The sequence below is a fragment of the Cnephaeus nilssonii genome, assembly GCF_951640355.1.
Source record: "Cnephaeus nilssonii genome assembly, chromosome: X".
NCBI classification, from domain to species: Eukaryota; Metazoa; Chordata; class Mammalia; order Chiroptera; family Vespertilionidae; genus Cnephaeus; species Cnephaeus nilssonii.
In genome coordinates, this window is record NC_137071.1 from 104,957,827 (window position 1) to 104,979,158 (window position 21,332).

General features: G+C 40.9%; 1 protein-coding gene across 3 annotated transcripts in view; it reads right to left on the minus strand.

Annotated features, from left to right (window-relative positions):
- The window catches only part of LOC307095242 (integrator complex subunit 6-like), a 74,173-nt gene that overhangs the window by 19,542 nt on the left and 33,299 nt on the right, over positions 1-21,332 (minus strand). For all 3 annotated transcript variants that reach the window (XM_079764456.1, XM_079764455.1, XM_079764454.1), the window contains exons 8-9: positions 19,886-20,038; positions 15,338-15,470 (exon numbers count right to left, since the gene is read on the minus strand). In XM_079764456.1, the coding sequence (XP_079620582.1) occupies positions 15,338-15,470; positions 19,886-20,038 (286 nt within the window). The remainder of the gene's footprint in view (positions 1-15,337; positions 15,471-19,885; positions 20,039-21,332) is intronic.

The following is a 21,332-nucleotide window of genomic DNA, read 5'->3' on the forward strand; positions in this document are numbered from 1 at the left end:
CGAGGTGAATTTTATTCTGTTTGGCCAATGTGGTATAGAGCGAGTCACATAACCAGACACCCAGAGAGGAGACTCCATCCACAAATGGGTCAATAACACTCCAGACCCAACTACAGAGGCAGGAAGGAGGCGGCAATGAGGGAGCGTGAGGGAGGGAGCAAAAGAGGAGTGTGTGGAAGTGTGGGGTGTGTGTGTGTGTGTGTGTGTGTGTGTGTATGTGTGTGAGGCACAGTTAGATCCCGCAGGACTTTCAGGGGCAGGCTGACCAGGCTTGCCTAACCAGGCTGCCTCTGCTACCATTGCAAATATTCCAGAAGCGGCCGACTCTTTTGCAGAGGCCACACATTTTTTGAAGGGGAGAGCTGCTGTGACTGGGAGCCCAGCCTCACTTCTACCCAGGGTGCCCTCAGATAACACCCGAGACTCTACAGCCACTTCCACCAGGGATCTGCTGCCTTGGCTGTGGTCCCATGGTCACTGAGACTCCAGACACCCTGGATGCGGGCTCCTGTGAGTTCTGAAGCACGCTCCCCTCTTGCTGGCCCAACACTTTAGCCCAGGGCACCATGACCATGTGAGCAGCAGCCATGTGAGCAGCCCACCCCTGTCTGAGGAGCAGCAGCCTTACACAGCCTGCTCCCATCCGAGGAGCAGCAGCTGCATGCAGCCCACCTCCATCCGAGGAGCAGCAGTCCCTCCAAGGAGCAGCAGCTGCATGAGCAGCCCACCCCTGTCCAAAGAGCAGCAGCTTCGCAAGCAGCCTGCCCCAATCTGAGGAGCAGCAGCCGCATGACCAGCCCACCCCCATTTCAGGAGCAGTAGCCACACGAGCAGCCCACCCCTGTCCAAGGAGCAGTAACCATGCAAGCAGCCCGCCCCTGTATGAGGAGCAGCAGCCCTGACAGCATCCTGCCCCTATCTGAGGAGCATCATCCTCGCAAGCAGCCCGCCCCATCCCAGGAGCAGCAGCCATGTGAGCAACATGCACCTGTCCAAGGAGCAGCAGCCCCGTAAGCAGCCCACCCCCATCCGAGGAGTGGCAGCCTCACACGGCCTGCCCCTGTCTGAAGAGCAGCAGCCCCATGAGCAGCCTGCCCTAGTTCAAGGAGTAGCAGCCTCACGCGGCCTGCCCCTGTCCGAGGAGTGGCAGCCCTGCGAGTGGCCCACCCACATCTGAGGAGCGGCAGCTCCACACAGCCCACTCCCGCGCAAGGAGCAGCAGCTGCACAAGTAGCCCACCCCAGTTGGAGGAGCAACAGCCTCACGCAGCTGCCCCCGTCCAAGAAGCAGAAGCCCCATGATCAGCCTGCCCCAGTATGAGGAGCAGCAGCCTCACACGGCCCTCCCACATCCGAGGAGCAACAGCCCCGCACAGTCCACCCCCACCCAAGGAGCAGCAACCCCAAGAGCAGCCTGCCTAATTCGAGGAACAGCAGCTGTGCAAGCAGCCTGCCCCCGTCCAAGGAGCAGCAGCCACGCAGAGTCTGACCCCATCCAAGGAGCAGCAGCTGCATGAGCAGCCCACCCCCATCCAAGGAGCAGCAGCCATGCAGAGCCGTCCCCCATCCAAGAAGCAGTAGCCTTGAGAGCAGTCTGCCCCTGTCCGAGGAGTAGAAACTGCACAAGCAGCCTCCCCCTGCCAGCCAAAGGAGCCATCACCAACTGAGGAGCAACTGCTGCCATGACCACCCGAGGAGCCACTGCTGCCTGAGGAGCAGCCCATGGACGACTCGACATGGTGTAGATCATTAGGTGAGAGCAAAAATGAGGAGAGAAAGAAACCCCCAAAGGAAAGAAAAGGAGGAATCACCAGAAAAGCAGCTAAGTGAAATGGAGGCATGCAATATGTCAGAAAAAGAATTCACAATAAGTGCCATACAGTTCATAAACCGGATGGATGAAAAAAATCAAGAACTTATGAAAGAATCAAGAAGATATAAAGAGTGATATAGCTGCAATAAAAAACACCATGGAAAGTTTCAACAGTAGACTAGGAGACATGGAAGACTGAATTAGCGATTTGGAAGACAGGGAAGCAAAAAACACTCAAACTGAATTGCAATTGGAGAAAAAAAATTAAAAGACAGGAAGAGAGCCTAAGGGAGCTATGGGACAACATGAAACAAAGCAACATACGAATAATAGGGGATCCAGAATGACAGGAAGAGGAACAAGGGTTAGAAAACCTATTTGAAAAAATAATGTCAGAAAAATTCCCTTATGTGGGGAAGAAAAAAGTCACACAAGCACAGAGAGTCCCAAAAAAGATGAACCCGAAAAGACCCACAACAAGACATGTCATAATTATGAAGGCAAATGTTCAGGACAAAGAGAGAATCTTAAAGGCTGCAAGACAGACACACAAAGTTAGCTACAAGGGATCTCCCATTAGATTATCAAATGATTTCTCAACAGAAACACATCAGGCCAGAACGGAATGGAAAGAAATTTACAAAGTGATGCAAAGCAAGGGACTGAATCCAAGAATACTCTATCCAGCAAGGCTATCATTCAAATTTGCAGGGGAAATAAGGAGATACACAGACAAAAAAAGGCTCAGGGAGTTTATCACTACCAAGCCAGCAATGCAAGAAATGCTAAAGGGACTGGAGTAAATAGAAGAAATAAAAAGGTAAGAAGGAGCACAGGCACAAGAAATAAAAATAGCCCAAACCGGTTTGGCTCAGTGGATAGAGCGTCAGTCTGTGGACTGAAGGGTCCCAGGTTCGATTCTGGTCAAGGGCATGTACATTGGTTGCGGGCACATCCCCGGTGGGGGGTGTCCAGGAGGCAGCTGGTCGATGTATCTTTCTCATCGATGTTTCTAGCTCTCTATCCCTCTCCCTTTCTCTCTCGGTGAAAAATCAATAAAGTATATTAAAAAAAAAGAAATAAAAATGGCTACAAAGAAGTACCTATCAATAATAACTTTAAACATAAATGGACTAAATGCTCCAATCAAAAGAAATTGAGTGGCTGAATGGATAAAAAACACGACATATATATATATATCCTCTCTAATAAAATGGTAATATGCAAATTAACCATCACTCCGCTACACAAGCCACGCCCACCAGCCAAGCCAAGCCCACCAGCCAATCAGGGCGAGTATGCAAATTAACCCAAATCCAAGATGGCTACAGCCACAGAGAGCAAGGTTTCCCAGGTAACAGAGCAAGCCAAGCTTTCCATAGCCGTTGCAGGCCTAAGCCTCCACTCAAGCTACAAAGTTTCAATTATAGAAGGTAAACAAATTCAAACAAATGGCGGCAGAATGGAGCTTGAGAGAGCAGGCCAGGGTTGCCGGCGGCAACAGGGGAAGCAAAGCTTTCCGCACACCCTGGCCGGGCTCACCCGCTTAAGGCTACAAAGTTTCAATTGTAGAAGGTGAATTAACTGCCACAGAAATGGCTGCCACCCCAGAAATGGCTGCCGCCCCAGGCTACAAAGTTTCAATTGTAGAAGGAAAATAAATTCCAGATACCAGGGCCTCCCCTTGGGTTGTTAGGGGGCGTGGTCGGCCTGCAAACCACCACAGGCCCCTCGCTCAGTCCGCCCCACACCGCAAGGGAACCCCCACCCTTATCTGTGACACCCTTCAGGGCAAACCAGCTGGCCCCCATCTGTGCACCAGGCCTCTATCCTATCTAATAAAAGTAATATACAGATTGATCATCACTGCAACACACAATATAGCTGGACACAAGATGGCCACTATAAGATGGCCAGCAGGAGAGGGCAGTTGGGAGACACCTGGCCTGCAAGGGAGGGCAGTTGTGAGGGACCAGGCTTGCAAGGGAGGGCAGTTGGAGGTGATCAACCCTGCAGGAGAGGGCAGTTAGGGGTGACCAGGCTGGCAGAGGAGGGAAGTTGGGGGCAAACAGGCTGGCAGGGGAGCAGTTAAGCATCAACCAGGCTGGCAGCGGAGTGGTTAGGGGGTGATCAGGCTGGCAGGCAGAAGCGGTTAGGGGCAATCAGGAAGGCAGGCAGGCAAGCAGTTGGGAGCCAGCAGTCCTGGATTGTGAGAGGGATCGGGCCTAAACGGGCAGTCGGACATCCCTCCAGGAGTCCCAAATTGGAGAGGGTACAAGCTGGGCTGAGGGACAACCCCCCGCCATGCACGAATTTCGTGCACTGGGCTTCTAGTCTATAATGAAATATATATATATATAGTCTAAAAGAGACCCACCTCAGAACAAGGGACTCACAGAGACTGAAAGGGAAGGGATGGAAAAATATTTTCCAGGCAAATGGAAATGAAAAAAAAACAAAAACTGGGGTAGCAATACTTATATCTGACAAAATAGACCTCAAAGTGAAGGCCATAACAAGAGATAAGGAAGGCCACTTCATAATACTAAAGGGATCAATACAACCAGAGGACATAACCCTGGTAAACATGCACCCAATGCAGGAGCACCCAAATACATTAAAAAAAAAAAAAACTCCTAGAAGATATCAAGGGAGAGATTGGCAACAATACAATCATAGTAGGGGACTTTAATACCCCACTGACATCACTGGATAAATCCTCTGGACAAAAAATCAGCAAAGAAACAACAATCCTAAATGACTCAGTAGGTCAGATGGACTTAATTGACATCTTCAGAACATTCCACCCCAAAGCCCTGGAATATACGTTCTTGTCAAGTGCACATAGGATATTTTCAAAGATAGACCACATATTGGGTGACAGGCAAAATCTCTCCAAATTCAAGAAGATTGAAATCATATCAAGCATCTTCTCAGACCACAATGGCATAATATTATAAATAACCTACAATAAAAACAATAAAAAAATTCAAACACTTGGAAGCTGAATAGCATGGTATTAAACAATGATTGATTACAAAGAGATCAAGAAGAAATTAAAAACATCCTGGAAACAAAAGACAATGAAAACACAACAATCCAATATCTATGGGACACAGTGAACACAGTCCTGAGAGGGAAGTTTACTAGTACAGCTCTACAGGCCTTCCACAAAAAAACAAGAAAAATGGTAATAAGTAATCTAACTCTACAACTCAAAGAAATAGAAAGAGAGCAACAAGAAAAGCCCAGAGTGAGCAGAAGGAAGGAGATAATAAAGATCAGAGCAGAAATAAATGACACAGAGACCAAAAAAAACCAAAAACAAAACAAAAAACAATACAAAAGACCAATGAAACCAACAGCTGGTTCTTTGAAAGGTTTAACAAGGTTGATGAACTGCTGGCCAGGCTCACCAAGAAGCAAAGATAGAGGACCCAAATAAACAAAATCACAAATGCAAGAGGTGAAATAACAACAGACCCCACAGAAATACAAAGGATTGTTTAAAAAAAATACTATGAACAACTCTATTCCAACAAACAAAACAACCTAGAGGAAATGGATATATTCCTAGAAAAATACAAGTTCCCAAAACTCAAACAAGAAGAATCTAAAAATCTCAATAGGCTGATAACTATGGAGAAAATTGAAGGAGTCATCCAAAAGCTTCCATCAAACAAAAGCCTGGGGCCAGACAACTTCACAAGGGAGTTTTACCAAAAATTCAAGGAAGAACTAAAACCTATCCTCCTCAGACTATTCCAAAAAATTCAAGAGGAAGGAACACGTCCAAGCTCATTCTATGAAGATAACATCACCCTAATAACAAAACCAGATAAAGACAACACAATGAAAGAGAATTACAGGCCAATATCCCTCATAAACATAGATGCCAAAATCCTCAACAAAATTCTAACAAATCGGATCCAGCATTACATCAGAAAGATCATACACCATGACCAAGTAGGATTTATCCCGGGGATGCAAGGATGGTACAATATCCACAAATCAATAAATGTGATACATCACACAAACAAATTGAGAGATAAAAATCACATAGTCATATCAATTGATGCAGAAAAAGCATTTGACAAAATCCAACACCATTTCTTGATAAAAACCCTCAGCAAAATGGAAATAGAAGGATCATACCTAAACATAATAAAAGCCTTATATGACAAAAATACAGCCAACATCATACTCAATGGGCAAAAACTAAAACCATTTCACCTAAGAACAGGAATGAGACAGGGCTGCCCACTTTCATCACTCCTGTTCGACATAGTTCTGGAAGTGCTGGCCATAACAATAAGACAACAAGAAGAAATAAAAGGTATCCAAATTAGAAAAGAAGATGTAAAAACTGTCCTTATTTGCAGATGACATGATACTGTACATAGAAAACCCTAAAGACTCCAACAAAAAATTATTAGACTTAATAAATGAATTCAGTAAGGTAGCAGGATACAAAATTAATGCCAAGAAATCTATGGCATTTCTATACAACAATAGTGAACTTACAGAGAGACTAAAAAAGCAATCCCATTTATCATTGCACCAAAAAAATTAAGATACCTAGGAATAAACTTAACTAAAGAGGTAAAAGACCTATACTTGGAAAACTACAGGGCACTGAAAAAAGAGATAGAGGAAGACATAAACAGATGGAAGAACATACCTTGTTCATGGATTGGTAGAATCAACATCATTAAAATGTACATACTACCCAAAGCAATCTACAGATTCAATGCAATCCCCATTAAAACACCAATGGCATATTTCGCAGACCTAGAACAAACTCTCCAAACATTCATCTGGAATAAAAAAAGACCCCGAATAGCTGTACCAATCCTGAGAAAGAAGAACAAAGTAGGTGGGATCTCAATACCAGATATCAGTCTGTATTACAAAACCACTGTTCTCAAAACTGCCTAGTACTGGCACAAGAACAGACATATAGACCAATGGAACAGAATAGAAAACCCAGAAATTGACCCAAACCATTATGCTCAATTAATATTTGACAAAGGAGGCAAGAACTTACAATGGAGTCAAGACAGTCTCTTCAATAAATGGTGTTGGGAAAATTGGACAGATACATGCAAATAAATGAAATTAGACCACCAACTTACACCATACACAAAAATAAACTCAAAATGGATAAAGGACTTAAACATAAGACAGGAAACCATAAAAATATTAGAGGAATCCATAGGCAACAAAATCTCAGACATATGCCGAAGGAATATCTGCACGGTTACAGCTCCTAGGGCAATGGAAACTAAAGAGAAAATAAACAAATGGGACTACATCAAAATAAAAAGCATCTGTACAGCAAAAGAAACCATCAACAAAACCAAGAAAGCCCACTGCATGGGAGAACATATTTGCCAATGTTATCACCGATAAGGGTTTAATCTCCAACATTTACAGGGAACTCATACCACTTAACAAAAGGAAGATAAACAACCCAATCAAAAAATGGGCAACAGACCTTAATAGGTACTTTTCGAAAGAGGACAGAAAGAAGGCCAAGAGACATATGAAAACATGCTCAAAGTCACTAATCACCTGAGAGATGCAAATCATAATCACAATGCAGTACCATCTCACACCTGTCAGAATGGCTGTCATCAACAAATGACAAGTGCTGGCGAGGATGCAGAGAAAAAGGAACCCTCGTGCACTGCTGGTGTGAATGCAGACTGGTGCAGCCACTGTAGAGAACAGTATGGAGTTTCCTCAAAAAACTAAAAATGGAACTGCCATTTGACCCAGTGCTCCCACTTCTAGGAATATATCCCAAGAAACTAGAAACACCAATTAGAAAGGATATATGCACCCCTATGTTCATAGCAGCATAATTTACCATAGTTAAGATTTGGAAACAGCCTAAGTGCCCATCAGCAGATGAATGGATTAGTAAACTGTGGTACATCTACACAATGGAATACTATGCTGCAGTAAAAAAGTTCTTAGCATTTGCAACAGCATGGATGGAACTGGAGAGCATTGTGCTAAGTGCCAGTCAGAAAAATAAGCCAGTCAGAGAAAGATAAATATCACATGATCTCACTCATTTGTGAAATATAATGAACAACATAAACTGATGAACAAAAACAGATCCAGAGACAGAGAAGCATTGATCAGACCATCAAACCTCAGAGGGAAGGTAGGGGAGGGTGGGGGTAAGGGGGAGAGATCAAACAAAAGACTTGTATGCATGCATATAAGCCTAACCAATGGACACAGACACCAGGGAGGTGAGGGCATGAGTGTGGGGGTGGGGGGAAATGGGGGGATAAGGACACATATGTAATACCTTAATCAATAAAGGGGGAAAAAGAAAGAACTCTTTCCATTCGCAACAGCATGGGTGGACCTGGAGAGCATTATGCTAAGTGAAATAAGCCAGTCAGAGAATGATAAATATCACATTATCTCATTAATTTGTGGAATATAATGAACAACATAAACTGATGAACAAAAATAGATCCAAAGACAGAGAAGTATTGAACAGACCATCAAACTTCAGAGGGAAGGCAGGGGAGGGTGGGGGTGTGTGTGTAAGAGATCAACCAAAGGACTTGTATGCATGCATATGAGCATAACCAATGGACACAGACAGTAGGTGAGTGAGGGCATGTACTGGGGTGTGGGAGCTGCTGGGGAGAGGTCAATGGTAAAAGGAGACATATGTAATACTTTAAACAATAAAGAATTAAAGAAAAATTGATGGCACTAGTAAAAGCAAGTAGAGATGCTAAATTGAAGTTTAAATTCTGTAAAACTAAATATGTTTCTTGACTATCATGTGCATTAAAACAACTAAATATATTTTCTTTATATAAGCAGTTACCCCATCTTTTCACATTTAAATTTAATTATTTTAATAATGTAAATGCATTATATACACCATATGAAAATTTCCAAAACAGCTCTCTATTTCCTTCCGAGGGTAAGAAAAATATTTTTTCTAATATAATAATTCTAAATTGATATTCCTAGACATCAACATGAACCTGTCACACTTACTATAAATGCCAAAAATATTATATATTCAACCTTTATTTTGTTTCTTTGGGTTTTATTGGCTCCTATCCAAAAACAAATGCTTTTACTTCCAATGACAAGACCATTCCTATGCCATATGCATAATTTTTCTACAAATGGGCTATTCTTTGAAATTCTGAATTATTTTAGTTAAGAAAAGCAACTACGTATTTTCTTCCTTTTACTGCTATAACAAATTATTCACTCCTGTTGAAACTAATTTAAATGGAGTTACAAAGTCATAAAATGTGGTTTTTTGTTCTTTTGGAACAGGGTAGAAAGAACAAAGAAAAAAGATCTGAAGAGACTGTTAGCTCATTGTAGCATGAGAGTCTTTTAGAGACCATTCATATATTGACAGAGAGGAACAAGATATCATGTTATGCTGTGTCTTTATGTGAAGTTTGATGGGAATTAGGCAGATTTTGGAAACTAACTGACAAATTTAAATACCACAAGACTGGAGAGACATTTAGATATAAATAGATTGGATAATGAGAGTCAATAATAGTCGTAATATTTCTAACAAAGCTGATTGCAATGATTCTACCCAGGAGCCAATTTAGACTAATTATTTCTTGTCGGATTCTTTGAAACAGGAGTTGGAGGAAGAAAGAAAATCTTCCACAGTCTAAATTAAGGGTAGAGATCTATTAGGGTGACAGTGCTTTAGTCACTATCTCTATAGCTCAGAAAATGATTTCCAAGGTATTAAATTTCTATTCACATGTAGTCTCTAAGAGGTTACAGTAAGGATATCATAAACAATTAGCTAATCAACATTTGAAAGACAAGAAAGTGAGTGTAGAAAGAGATTAAAATGATACTGCCAATACCCCAAAAACTACTGACTTTCATTCTCTTCCAGTTCGTTTCTCCCCATTTCACACTTGGAAGAGGAGGAAGATGTGGGTTTGTGTCCAAACTCATCCACATTCTTAGCTGAGTGAGCTTTGAAAAATTACTTCACCTTTTTGTGTCTCCATTCCATCTATAAAATCGATTTAGTAACTGCCTTACCACACAAGATTGTTCTGAGAACTAGATTATGTACATGAAAACACCACATACAATGAAAAATGGTGTAAGCTGTAAAGCACTGAATAAATAGTGATTAATACACATAAAAGTATAATAATTTATTCTCTTTTGCTCCTCCTGGTCTCAATGTGGATCTAAAGTTTATTTTTTACACAAGTCCCTAGTTCTTAATTAAAAAAAAAACACAGATGAATTGAATGTGGTACACAGAGTGTTCCAAAAAAATGTATATACACTTTGAATCATTATAAAGGCAGTGTTTATTAAAATACATTTCATTTTCAAAATGTAATAGAATCAGCTGTTAAAGTATGTATACTTTTTTTAGAACACATGTATTTTTAAAAAGTTGCCATTAATGCCTTAAACTCTGTAGTTATTGGTCCTCAACAACAACAAAAAATCCTAATTTCCTGAGATAGTCTTCTTGCCAATTATGATAATCTGGTTACTACCCTACTAACATGATTGTTATGGTAGTTCATTGATCCAATTAAGCCTCACTTCTCTATCCCTAGGTAAGTTTAGTGCTTAAATAATTAATTTAGCTGGAAACCTTGAACTGATAATGAAAAAGAGGTCACCTTTTTGGAAAGTTATGGTACTATGAAATAATACAGTGATGTTTCTGGGCATTATGAAGTGTATGTGACTTCACTTGCCTTTTTACTTAATGCCCTGCCCACTAAAAGTGCAAAACCATCCTGTAGCTTTATATTGTATCTTTAATATGAAACAGTGCCTTCAAGGGCTACTAAGAGAGCATAGTTATTAATAATGACAATAGTAATAATAATGCCAATAGCATTATTGAACACTTACTATTTGCCATGTGAGTTCTGTACAGTTAACTGTATTCATTTAATCCAAACTAAATCCCTTTGAGGTAGGTACTATCATTCTCACTTTACAGATGAAATAACTGAGGCACAAAGCTAGCAAACAGCAGAGCCAGGATTTATAACAGAGTAGCTACACCCTACAGTCCATACTCTTAAACACTATGGGAGCTAACAACCCAGAAAGTGAAGTAATGATGGAAATGTAAGGAGTGTCTATTTCAGAACCTCAGCATGAAACCCAAGTTTGAGACCTTCAGCCTCAAAGAGTGTGAAAAACTCTATGCTTCTTAGAAGACACAGATTATGAAAAAGCCTGGAAATGAATATTTGAAGCAAAAGGGAAGAATGGGAACTGAGTCAAGGATGGGATGGCCCTGAAATAAGTATGTGGTGTTAGGGAAGGGGGCGTAATCAAAGATGCTTCTGAGGTTTCTGGTTTGGGATATTTGCCAAGGGATCATGATTCTCTAGGCAGGGTTGGATTCTCAGTATTGCAGGTTAAGAAGGACCAAGAACAAATGCCACATATGTCTCTCTGGTGTTAGAAGACATTTCAGAGAGAAGGATAACATGGCATTTGGGGAACAGAGTGATACAGAATAAGAGGTAACCAGGAAGACAGTGTCAGTATTTGATTTTACATAGTGCTAGGGAGTCTGGGAATGTGGCAACTTAGGCACAGACAGTTTGAGGCAAAGGAAGAACTGAATGCTTCCTCTTAGCCATTATGTCATGTCCATAGTTGACCTCTGTTACCTGTAAGACCAGCAAAGAGCAATTTTAGAGGGTGGGTCTTGCTTTTGTAAAGTGCTATATATCTCAATTTCTGATGGAAGACCAGCTATTCTAGTTAGGGGCATTTTCATGTAATAATTTGGAAAGCAGATTGAGTTTAGACCAAAGATGAAATACTGAAATTCAGCCCATAATAATTTTAAAGAACTTTTCCATTGTCCTGTGGTAATGAGGACACCTCCACCCCTATGGTGTCAGTGGAGACCATGTGGAGAAGAGTAAGGAGAAACTGCTATTTCTCCCAGCCAGAGAGCTATCATTATAGTGAGGATTCAGAACTCCTATCCCTGCACAGCAATAATAAGGAGCCCCTTCCTTTTGGGTGTCAACAGGGGAGGCCAAGTGGGGAACCTGGACTTCTGCCACTCTGGCACTAATGAGAAAGTACCTCAAAATCTCAGCTAGAGGAATGTGAGAGGAAGAAAGCTAAAACAGACGGTTTAAATAAGATCCACAAACTCACAATATTGAAAATGTTTAGATTGCAACTGAAAATCATTCACCATATCAAGAACCAGGAAGATCTCAAAGCAAATTCAAAATGACAATCGAGAGACACTAACACCAAAATGACAGAGATGTTAAACATATTCAATAAAGGTTTTAAAACCCACCATAATAAAAGGTATTTCAACAACCAATTAGACACATTTAAAACAAATGAAAAAATAGAAAGCCTCAGCAAAGAAATAGAAAATGAGCCCCGGCCAGTGTGGTTCAGTTGGTTGAGCATCATCCCATGCACTAAAAGGTCTCCAGTTCCATCCCTAGTTGAGGTATGTACAGGAGGCAGCTGATCTCTCTCTCTCTCTCTCTCTCTCTCTCTCTCTCTCTCTCTCTCTCTCCCTCTCTGTCAATAGAAAACACATTAAAAAAGAAACAGAAAGTGAGGAGTAGAAGCTATAAAGAAGAACCAAGTAGAAATCTTAGAATTTAAAAAATGCAATAAACAAAGTAAAAAGTTCAATGGGTGGGCTCAAAAGCAGAATGGAGGGGTGTGTTTATTTTTGCTCCTGTTGTCTGTGCTTTTGGTGTCATGTCTATTTTTATTTCTTACAACTGCAGGTGAATCTACAAATATTTCAAAATAAAAAGTGTACTTAAAAGTAGAAAAATAATACTATTTACAGTCTAAGTAAAAATTATCTAGTCTAATAGAGTGCCGAACTGGGGACTGAAGGGTCCCGGGTTTGATTCTGCTCAAGGGCACTTAACTCAGTTGCAGGCTTGATCCCCGGCCCCTGTTGGGGCATGTGAGGGACGCAAGCAATCAATGTGTCTCTCTCACATCCATGTTTCTCTCTGTCTCTCCCTCCCTTCCACTCCCTCTAAAAATCAATGTAAAAATATCCTTGGGTGAGGATTAACAACAACAACAAAATTATCTAGTCTAATCCTTCATTGTATAATTGTGAAAACTGAGGTTATAAAGGTATATTTAAGAAACAGGGGTAAATAAATCCACAAAATACAGGTAGTTTTTGTTGGTAGTCTTATTAATCTCAGAGACCTACCTATATTTATAGCAGTGGCAATCACCTTTTAGAGAATACTTTTAGATTAGACTAATAAATAAAGTAGACAGGCTATACTGAACAATATGCTAATATACTTATGATGACCCATTCTTTTAAAAAATGTATCTTTATTGTTGAAAGTATTACAGATGTCCGCTTTTTCCCCATTGACCCCTTCCACCCCACACCCACCCTTATGATGACCTGTTCTTAACCTTAATTCGCAACATTTAAAATAATTTCTTTTTCAGTACATTTAATACATATAGTACATAGAGCACTAAAAATCTTATGCCTTTTCCAATAATTTTTATTTTTCAATTACAGTTGGCATACCATATTATATTAGTTTCAGGTGTACTACATAGTAATTAGACATTTATATAACTTACAAAGTGACCACCCCATAGGTCTAATACCCATCTGACACCATACATAGCTATTACAATATACTCCCTATGCTACACTTTACTTTCTCATGACAGTTTTTATAACTGGCAATTTGCACAACTTAATCCCTTCCTCTTTTTCACCCAAATTCCTAACCCCCTCCTATCTGGCAACCATAAAAAGGAAAAAATAAATAAAGTTCTCTGTATCTATGAGTTTGCTTCTGTTTTTTAAAAATATATTTTTATTTATTTCAGAAAGGGAGAAAGAGATAGAAACATCAATGATGAGAGAGAATCATGGATCAGCTGCCTCTTGCATACCCCCCACTGGGGATCAAGCCAGCAACCTGAGCATATGCCCTGACCAGGAATAGAACCATGACCTACTGGTTTATAGGTCGACACTCAATAACTGAGCCACTCTGGCTGGGGGAGTTTGCTTCTGTTTTATTCATTTATTTTGTTTTTTAGATTCCACATATATGTGACATCATATGGTACTTGTCTATCTCTGTCTGACTTATTTCACTTACCATTATAAAAAAATATTATGCTTTTAATGACTAAAACTCAGTAAGGTTTGGTTATTTTGGAAAAAATTAAGAAACTCCACCAAATAAAAATGTTTACAACTTTAAAACTAGAAGGATACCATGTGGTATTATTACTCTAAACAAACAGGCTTTTTAAATGAGAAAAAAATCTCTACACATGTTTTCGGTGATATCTGAGTAACTTCTCCTGGAGTTGTTCATTTTAGAATATTGCCATGGAAACTACAGTGTCTACAACTACAGTTATTGCAGAATTTATTGTTGTACTTATTGCTATAACTTGCTACTGTGCCTAAACCAGATGCCTCAAGAGCACTGAATATTCTTTTATGAAGGAACTAGAGGCCCGGTGCATAAAATTCACGCACTGGGGGAGGGGGTCCCTCAGCCCGGACTTCACCCTCTCACAGTCCAAAATCCCTCTCGCAGTCTGGGACCCCTCGTTCCTTACAGCTTGCCTGCTCGCTGCTCCTTAGCCCGCGGAGGTGGGAGAGGCTCCTGCCACCGCCACTGCACTCACCAGCCTTAAGCCCGGCTTCTGGCTGAGCAGCGCTCCCCCTGTGGGAGCGCACTGACCACCAGGGGATAGCTCCTGCATTGAGCTTCTGCCCCCTGGTGGTCAGTGCGCATCATAGCAATGGGTCATTCCGCCGTTTGGTCAATTTTTATATTAGGGTTTTATTATATAGGATTAGTGTGAGCCAATATTCCCATAGAAGCCCTATTTTCTGAAGAAAACGATCAGATTTTTGGAGCATTAATCCCAATCAATGGTATTTTTTTTTTTGGCTCAAACTAGTCTATGAAAAAGGAAAGTGCACTTAAAACTGGGGGTTAGGCCTGGCCAGCATGGCTCAGTGAACATTGAGCATCGACCTATGAGTCCGGAGGTTATGGTTCGATTCCCAGCCAGGGCACTTGCCCCAGTTGCAGGCTTGATTTCCAGTGTGGGGTGTGCAGGAGGTGGCTGATCAATAATTCTCTCTTATCATTGATGTTTCTATCTCTCCCTTTCTCTCTGAAATCAGTAAAAATATATTTTTTTAAAATGGAGGTTGGGAGGGAGGGGTGACAGCATTGAACCTTGCAACCTGAAGAAAAGCATAAGAATCACACACTGAAGGTTAATTGTCTCTTCTGTTTGATCTAAAGGCAACAAAAAGAAAACAAAACAGAAAACAGTACACAAATTCTATCCTTTTAAATAAATGTTTAGATTTTTTATAGATCCAGATGTCAATTACTATGACTACATTTAAAGTGCTTAGCCCATCATGTATTTTTTTGTTGTATTTTAAAGATGATTAAATAGGACATACTTTACTTACCTAAAAGAGGGAGTAAAACTGGGTAGTTGTAGGGCATCACAAAGAGGTTTACACAAGTTAAAGTTGTACTGGCTTTTAAATAACCAAATGGATATCCAAGTTCATTGTATTTTCCACTGCTAGTAACAAATACCTGAGAATAACATGAAGTAATATACAGTTATGACAATATGGATTTTACGTAAAAGCAAACTCATAGCAATATTCCATAGCCACATCTATGGCATAATTTAATTGTAATTTAAAAATGGAAATAGTGCTTTTAGCCTATGGTTATGTCAAATACACTGAGTGGCCAGATTATTATGATCTGTGAACACATAATAATCTGGCAACTCAGTGTATATCCTATATAATAAAAGGCTAATATGCAAATTGTCCCCTCAACCAGGAGTTCGACCAGCAGGCAGGCCAGCCAACCGCCCAGGCTGGCTAGGCTGGCCGGACCCCACCCATGCACATATTCATGCACCGGCATCTAATATATATACTGAGTGGCCAGATTATTATGCGTTCAGAGATCATAATAATCTGGCCACTCAATGTATATCATACTAAATAAGAATATTCAGATCACAATTTTTTTTATAACTTATATTAAGAAATGAAACTGTATATGCAATAACCATTCAGAGTTTGCAGTCTACATCAACAGCACCCAAATATTTACTTGGTTAGCACAGTGGAAAATAAGGCTGCAATACCAGTAAGTGATACCAGCCATTAAAACAAATTGACTTCTCAAAAGAAGTGGTGACCAGAGTAAAGACTTTTAAGAAAATGGAAGATGGCCCCATGCGTAAAGCAGGCAATTATAAAAACACAGCCCTTTTAAAGGATTATGCTAACACTTTTTGTGTGTACTACTATTAAATTTTGCTCTACTTCCCTTTGATGCCCCATTTCCCTACCTACTATTCATTTTTGATCCAATAAGTATTTACTGAATAGTCAGGCACTGGTGGTAATTATTTTGAGGCAGGAAGAAAATGCTTTGGTTCATTCTGGAAGTCATTTATCTTGTAAATTATGCTGGTAGAACAAATATTCAATAATTATCAAAACATTAATCTTTATTACATATGACTATCATCTTATTTCTTATTGATATTCTTGATTTGATATATATTATATTGTCAGGTCCCATACACTTGATATGCTGGGCTAGAGTCCTCTAGCAACCATGTTTTCTCTGTGTTTCATGAGTCCTTCAACAGGGTTAAGATAAAAGACAAGCCCTAATGGTAAACAGGATCCATTTACCTTGCTAATTCTTGGTACCAGCAATATCATCTACCAGTTCACTAATTTCTTGGTATATTTAGTCATAGCTAAGAATAAATCCTTCCTATGTAATTTATGACTCCACAAAACAATTGCTAAAACATGACTCATCTACTAGATTCTGTCTTAATTTGAAACTTAATAGAAACAGAAAACTGTAATAAAACATGTTGGATTTCCCCCTATTTCCTAATTGTGTATAATAGAAGAGGGGGAAGCCATCATCCTATATAATAAAAAGCTAATATGCAAATAAACCTAACAACCGAACAACCAGTTACTATGAAGTGCACTGACCACTAGGGGGCACGCACAGAACATGGTGGGTGTCGGCCACGGCGGGATGGTGGAGCAGGTGAGCAGGGTGCCAGACCAAGGTGGGGCATCGGTCGCTGTCATTGGGGTGAGCCTCTGGTGGTTACTGAAAATTCTTTGCTCCTGTGTGCGCCGTGGTCTCACCTGGCACTCACCTGCTGCCAGCGCTGGCCCCACTTGCACCCACTGAGGGTGCTGGAGCTGCCGCTTGCACCTGCTGCCGGGGCCCCACACTGGCCCTGATCGCTTGGCGCCATCAGTGGGTGCAAGCGGTGGCTGCTGGCCCTGATCGCCCCTTAGGGCTTCTCCACCTCCCCCTGCTCCTGAGGGATGACTGGGGCCGGCAGCCACTGCTCACCCACCACTGCCGGCACCGGCCCTGCTCACACCCGCAGCTGGTGCCAGAGCCACTGCTCACACCCGCTGCTGGTGCCTGGCGCCTTTCAGTGGGTGCGAGCGGGGCCGGTGCCGTCAACGCGTGGGAGCAGTGGCGGCAGGAGCAGGGTTGCTGGCAGACAGGGGACCAGGAGCTGCGGTGGGAGTGGTTGGGTGGTGGTGCGGAGGATGGGCCGAGACCTGCCCCTGTGCCCACCGCAGCCTTATGGACCACAGTTTCTTTCAAGGTGCACGAATTCATGCACTGGGCCCCTAGTAAAGGATAAAAAGCTTACACGCAACCAGAAAAAGTCAGACCTATGATTCCTGAGAAAAGAAAAGCACTATTTTTTGTTCCTCTCTCACTTCTTTTCCCTCTGTCTCCTCTCTCCCTTCCTATCTTCCCTAATTTCCCATAAGCCCCTTGAATTTTTCCTTATCACCTACAGATTCATAAAATTTAGGGGTTCAAAAAGATCATTAGAGACCATCTAGTCTAGAAAAAGTAAGTGTTGGGTTCAAAACCACATAGTTGGTGGCAAAGCTAGAGTTAAGATCCAAGTTTCCATTATGATTTTGCCAAATTTCCTGGTTCCTGGTTCATCTTATTCTTTTTCAGACCCACTAATTAATCACATTAAAACTACTCTAAACAAAAGTAACATAAGGTCAGGATAAAAGGCATGTGGCATATTTGAGGGGTGATGTCTGGAGGGAGGGCAGGATTTAAGTTTCTCTAGAGAACATTTACAAGGAATGTGCTACACACACAAAAAAGGTTTATTTTAGGGAAAAGGTATAATTGTATTTGCTTTTTTGCCAACTTTTTTTAACCCATAAATTTAAATGTCCTATCTTGACTTTAAATTAGCATTCTATTACTTGTATCTTTTTCTAGTACATTTTGGTTGTATTTATTGAAATATAAGCATACATATAAAAAAAGTGCATGAATTATAAGTATATAGCTCAATGGATGTCCACAAAGTGAATGTACATGTGTAATTAGCACCCAGATCAAGAAATAGACCATGACCAGAAGCCCCCTCATGTCCTTTTCTGGCCACTACTCTGCACCCCCGAGAGAAACCACTATCCTGACTTCTAACAGAGTTAGTCAGAGAACCCTCAACCTTCTGGTGGACAGGATGACACTCCAACCAACCAAGCCATACCAGCCACAGCTAATATGTGATCTTTTATGTCTGCCTTCTTTCATTCAATATTATATTTATGAGATTGTTCTGTTTCTTGCCCTTTCACATTCTTGCTTTAAGTTTGTTCCTTTTTTTTTCTACCCAGTTTTAGCATCTTTGGAGAATTTAAGTAGCTTAAAGACAACTAGTAGCAATTTAGCATGAAACAGATTTTAGGATGAAACAGATGGCAGTCTGAAAGTGTTCCTTATATAAATAGACTAACAATTACTGATTTCTACATGGTACTATAGTTTAGAAATAGAACAAACAACCTTACAGTGTAGGACTTCCTTATTAATCTAAATAAAAAGGCTGTGACTGCCATGTCTGGATTTTTACAAATCAAAATACAAAGGTTAATCTAGTAACAAATAAGCAAGCCCTTCTGGCTGAAGGATCACACTTGGAAGAGCTAATGATGTGTATTTACTTTGTTCAAGTAAAATCAAAACTACTCACACCAATATTGGTACCACAAAGAGTTTGATTACATTACACTAATACAGAAAGTAGTTTCAGGGCTTATGGCTTTTTTTTCAAAAATATATTGTGTCCTGGCTGGTGTGGCTCAGTTAATTGAGCGTCCTCCCATGCACCTAGAGGTCTTGGTTAGATTCCTGATCAGGGAACATGCCCAGGTTTTGGGCCCATCCCCAGTAGGGGGCATGCAGGAAGCAGCTCATTGATACTTCTCTCTCATCTCTCTCTCTCTCTCTCTCTCTCTCTCTCTCTCTCTCTCTCTCCCTCCCTCCCTCTCTCCCTCCCTTCCTCCCTTCCTCCCTTCCTCCCTCCCTCCCTCTGCCTTCCTCTCTAAAAGAAACATATTTTAGCCCAGCCATTGTGGCTCAATGGTTGACTGCCTACCCATGAACCAAGAGGTCACTGGTTCAATTCCCAGTCTGGGCACATGCCCAGGTTTTGGTCTCGATCCCCAGTGGGGGTCATGCAGGAGGAAGCCTTAGATGTTCTCTCTCTCTAAAAAATTAGTAGAAACATATTTTTAAAAAACATTTAAAAAGAAAAGAAATCTGTACTTCCAATCTGTTGTGCTTCACCTGCAGAAGTCATAGCTGAATAGAGTTACATCCCCCAGGCGATGAATTATAAACCTAAAGTCCTTGGATAGACTTCCAAATCCTCAAATACACAAATTTCATCAGATTTGACTGCCTTAAATGGCAAGGTATAGTAGGCTAATGATTCATATCAGAGTAAAAGTTTTGCTTGGCCCTATTGTTTATTTGGTAGCATTTTTGAGAAACATTCTTAACAGATTCAGCCTAATTAGTCCCAGATTAACCTTTGAAATTTCTTAAAACAATTCCAGATCCAACAGTGGTTATAGATATTTGTCCAACAGGTAAGGATAAGTTACCTGCCAGCAAGTATGGGGAGATTTTCGTTCCAGGATGTACTGAGTTAAAGGTGAAGGTTCAAGTTCATATTTGTCAAAGGGAAGTTTGTCTATTACCATTGGCTCACAATCTACACAGGAGAATCTCACAACAGGATGAGACGTTCGTGGAGGCTAAAAAACAAGAGGGGGGAAATATGGTCTGTTACAAGTGAGCTTACATTTCTAACAATTCTGCAACCCCTTTTATAAATCATCACTGAGATACAGACTAGTGTTTTGAGTAATAGGGCTGCTGATCTCCAGGCATCACCAATGGCTTCAGTGGGGGGAGGGCACTCTTTATCTATACCATCTACTTGGCAATGGGGAAAGGAGGCATAAATTATAATGCTCATAACTACAATTCCAGTGAAATAAAAATAAAACTGCTTTGAATATGTTTCAGGAGTCATTTATGATCTATAGGACGAACCCTGGATTTCAGATCTACTTTGCGACCTCCAAAAATTACGTGCTCTTCCTTCCTTTATACCATGAGGTTACAGATAGTCCAAACACTGCTAGGAAAGAATAAATCCATGAAGCTTTCTAAGGAGGTAATGACAGCTAGAGCCACTAACAAACAAGATGAAAAATTGTAAATGCATAGCAAGGGCAAAATAGAGACTGAAAAGGAGTCAGTCAAAACTCCAGGGTCTAGTAAAATTTTTTTCCAGTTGAATTTTTACAGCATTTCTCATACCCACACACTTGCCTTGAATAGCTAGAGCTGGGGGTGCTTTTGGCTGTGCTGCAAAGGCTTCTGTGCCTGGGGTGCCAGAGCAGATTGATGGAGCAGCCATTTTAATAACAGGTATAGCTTGTGGGAATGAAGAGCACCAGAGAGAGAAATGGTGGCAGCAAGGACAATATGGAGAGAGAAAAGGAGTTAGGACAAGTCCCAGGGACAAGGGTGATACATGGTTCTACCTATTCTTGCTGAGAACTGTAAGGCTAATACAAATAACAAAGCATCTCTGTTTTCTTCATAAAAAGGAAAAAAAAAAACCCTGCTCACTTGCTTTTCTGATCCACAAACCTACAAGATGTTTTGGGAGCTGAGAAAAAGCTAAAGGCATAGTAACACAAACTATGTTTGAATTACTTAGAATTTCTTTATTCCAGATTTTCCTGGTTTTAATTTTAATTAAACTTGAGAAATATTTTTGGTTTATTGATTTATAAGAAATCAATAAAGACATGAGTGAAGGCCTGTCACTGGTAATAATGAAGTAACTTCATAACTAAAACATTCTCTTTGGGGTTTGAAGGGGCAAGAGATAACTGGGTATTGAGATTTGACCAGTGTGCCACTTTGGAACCCTGAGGGAAGGAGGAAAAGATTCACCCTCTCCCACAGCAGGGGCTGAAATTGTTCTTGAACTGTACATTCAGGCCTTTCATGGCCAGTCCTGAAAAAAAAATG